This window comes from Kryptolebias marmoratus, linkage group LG1, assembly GCF_001649575.2.
Source record: "Kryptolebias marmoratus isolate JLee-2015 linkage group LG1, ASM164957v2, whole genome shotgun sequence".
Classification (NCBI taxonomy): domain Eukaryota; kingdom Metazoa; phylum Chordata; class Actinopteri; order Cyprinodontiformes; family Rivulidae; genus Kryptolebias; species Kryptolebias marmoratus.
This window is the reverse complement of record NC_051430.1, coordinates 3,106,095-3,108,943: the sequence shown is the minus strand read 5'-3', so window position 1 is coordinate 3,108,943 and position 2,849 is coordinate 3,106,095. Positions and strand designations below refer to the sequence as shown.

At 35.8% G+C, this 2,849-nt stretch overlaps 1 protein-coding gene across 3 annotated transcripts in view; it reads left to right on the top strand.

Moving 5' to 3' along the window:
• Positions 1-2,849, top strand: part of pdzd2 (PDZ domain containing 2) — a 64,184-nt gene that overhangs the window by 33,709 nt on the left and 27,626 nt on the right. For all 3 annotated transcript variants that reach the window (XM_037977277.1, XM_037977272.1, XM_037977270.1), the window contains one exon: positions 210-309. In XM_037977277.1, coding sequence (XP_037833205.1) covers positions 210-309 — 100 coding nt within the window. The remainder of the gene's footprint in view (positions 1-209; positions 310-2,849) is intronic.

Here is a 2,849-nt window from a genome sequence, read left to right as displayed (position 1 = left end):
TATTCGCGATCTCGTTCTTTCGGTCACTACCCAAAGCTCGTGACCATAGATGAGGGTAGGAACGTAGATCGACCGGTAAATTGAGAGCTTCGCTTTTTGAGTCAGCTCTCTCTTCACCACGACAGATCGGTACAGCGCCTGCTTCACTGCAGACGCAGTTCATAGATAATTCAAAAGACTTAAGAAATGTTTTTTGTTTGTTTTTACAGGTAACAAGCCTGGAGAAAATAGAAGACTTAAATCACAGGGAGACCCCTATAGAATCCTGCTGCAGCCCCACAACTATGAAGTTGTTTAGCCTGTCTCAAGGTTGGTCCTTATTGTTAAGAAATTGAGCCTTCTGCAACCTGTGGTTTTTTAAAAAAAAAAAAAAATTATTCAAACCATGTGCTTTTCCTGTGATTCCCTAATTTTTATTAGTTTTTCACAAGGAAAATAATAAAACACCAAAATAAAACTCCATCCGTCTGTCCGTCCATCCATCCATCCATCCATCCATCCATCCATCCCTTTCTCTTGATTGGGTTTGACTAGAACACCTCTCCTAAAGGGTACCCAAAAGACATGCAGAGTCAATCTCCTGAAACAAAAACTAGTACACATCATAGTGGTAGACATCCAACACAGATTTGTGGCTCAATACATATGCAAACACCAGCTTACTGTCAACAAAACCATTGTTTGAGACTGTAAGGCCAGACACACATACCTGTGCACTGCCTGGATTGACTGGAGGTAAGTCTATGACCTGATGTCACACACATGGATCCTGGAGTGCCTCAACCTGTGCAGACAACTGTTGCCTGGGTTCTTCGCCAGTCTAAGCTTTATGGGAGAGTGGCAAAGGTTCTGTTGAAGAAAACTCTTCAACAGTTTGTCAAAGTAAATTTGAGTAAGTTTTACTCACATTTTCATTATAACGCAGTATAAGGTTTTATATCCTAAATGTAAAACAAAAATGAGATTCCATGCACTTTTTAAAAAAATATGTGTGAGCAATCTTTTCAGTAATGAAAAAGGAATGTCTTTCACTCCCACTTATAACAGTATGCATGCACAGTTGTATTTCTAGTAATAAGAAAGTCTGTGGTACACCCTGTTCAAGTATTTCATAACCCTGATCCTTGGAGGTTCTATCCTACTTGTTTTACAAGATCTGACCTGCTGACTAGGGATGGGCGATATGAACTTAAAATTTGTTTATATTACTTTCTGGTTTTTACAACAATGTGTAGAAGAAAAGACATAGTGTTTAATTTAAATCAATGCATTGATTTAGTAATTCATTAATTATTTGCACTCATAGGGCACCATCCCAAAAGATGGCAAGTTATAACATTGTTATCAGTTTCAACAGTACCCTAGAAAGAGTTCTTTTCATTTGAAGGGACCATAACCACACACACAAGACACGGCAGGCTGAGAATTAATTTGTGACCTGTGATGGCAAAATGAGTCAGAATAAGCATAGGCTTTAGGCCTGATCCCCAGTCAGTTTCACTCCAATCAACACCTGCAGTCATGTGACCAGAGTGGCCCATCAGTGAGTCAGACAAACAAGGACCCTAATGAGCCTCTGTTGTTAGGAGAGCGAGAACAATTTGCAAGCAATCCAGCTTACATCATATCTCAGCTTTAAAAGCTCAACTCCACACTCTCTATTTCTGAATTGAGAAAGCTCCTCGGATGAGAAGAGAAACGTCTTCAACTACAGAATAGAAGTCCAGTTGTTTTTGTTTTTTAACATTTTTTGAATTGCTGGAATATCTTTTCAGCCTCTTGTCTGGTTTTAGCAGTTTTGTGTGAATAGTAGAAAACTGTGGCCAATTTGTTTTACAGGACTGTCAATATCAGTTCTAATGAACATCTTTCATGTTTTTGTATTTCGGTGAATCAGATGAAAACAAGAAAACCTTTGACCTTTTTAAAAATGTCAGTGATGTACTTTTTAATGTAAACTACAAATACTTACCAGGAAACATGTAATCATTTATAGTTAGGCATGGGCCAGTATGAGATTCTGACAATCACATGATCACATGATTTGTTTTTATTTAAAAACAGAAATGGAACTATTACTACTGGTGCATAAATAATATTACATAATGTAATAATGATTATATTGTAGAAATAATGGAATACAATGAGTTGAAATATTGACTTACTACAGTTATTTAAATTATTGTTTTAAAAATGATATTTAAGATCAAGGTTGGAATCTTAATTTAATTACGTTTTGTGTTTAAATAAAAATGTTTGTCAGGCTGTTATATTTTTTAATTGGATTAACAATGGTTGCAGACCTAAAAAATAAAATACAATAAACACCAACTAAATTTATTGATAGTTCTAAATTAAATGTGGCTGTTGTGCAGAATAGTACTTTTGCTCTCCTGTTCTGTTTTCGTAAAGTAACATTTGGAGCCAGACAAAATGATGTTGGCTGATTAATTAATCGGGTCTATGGCAGGTTTATTTTTCCACTCACAGACATGCTAACTCCTGTAGCTTGTCACAAACAGTTTTTGTTGTTGTTTCTAAACAGCATTACCTTAAAAGAGATAGTGTGTCAGTCCTCTGGTGGACGGTATTTGCTACAGGAAAAAAAAAATCAAAAAGCCAGCATTGACTTTTTTTAATGACAAGTAAAGTTTAGGAGAATAAAGACATTTAAACTGTGGGAGCAATATAACAGAAAAGTTTTGTGGCTTTGACACACCATGGTGTACCTTCAAATCAAAAAAAAAAAATATATATATACACTCCTGATCAAAATCTTAAGACCAGTTAAAAAATTGCAAGAATTTGCATTTTGCACTATTGGATCTTAAGAAGGTTCTAAGTAGAGC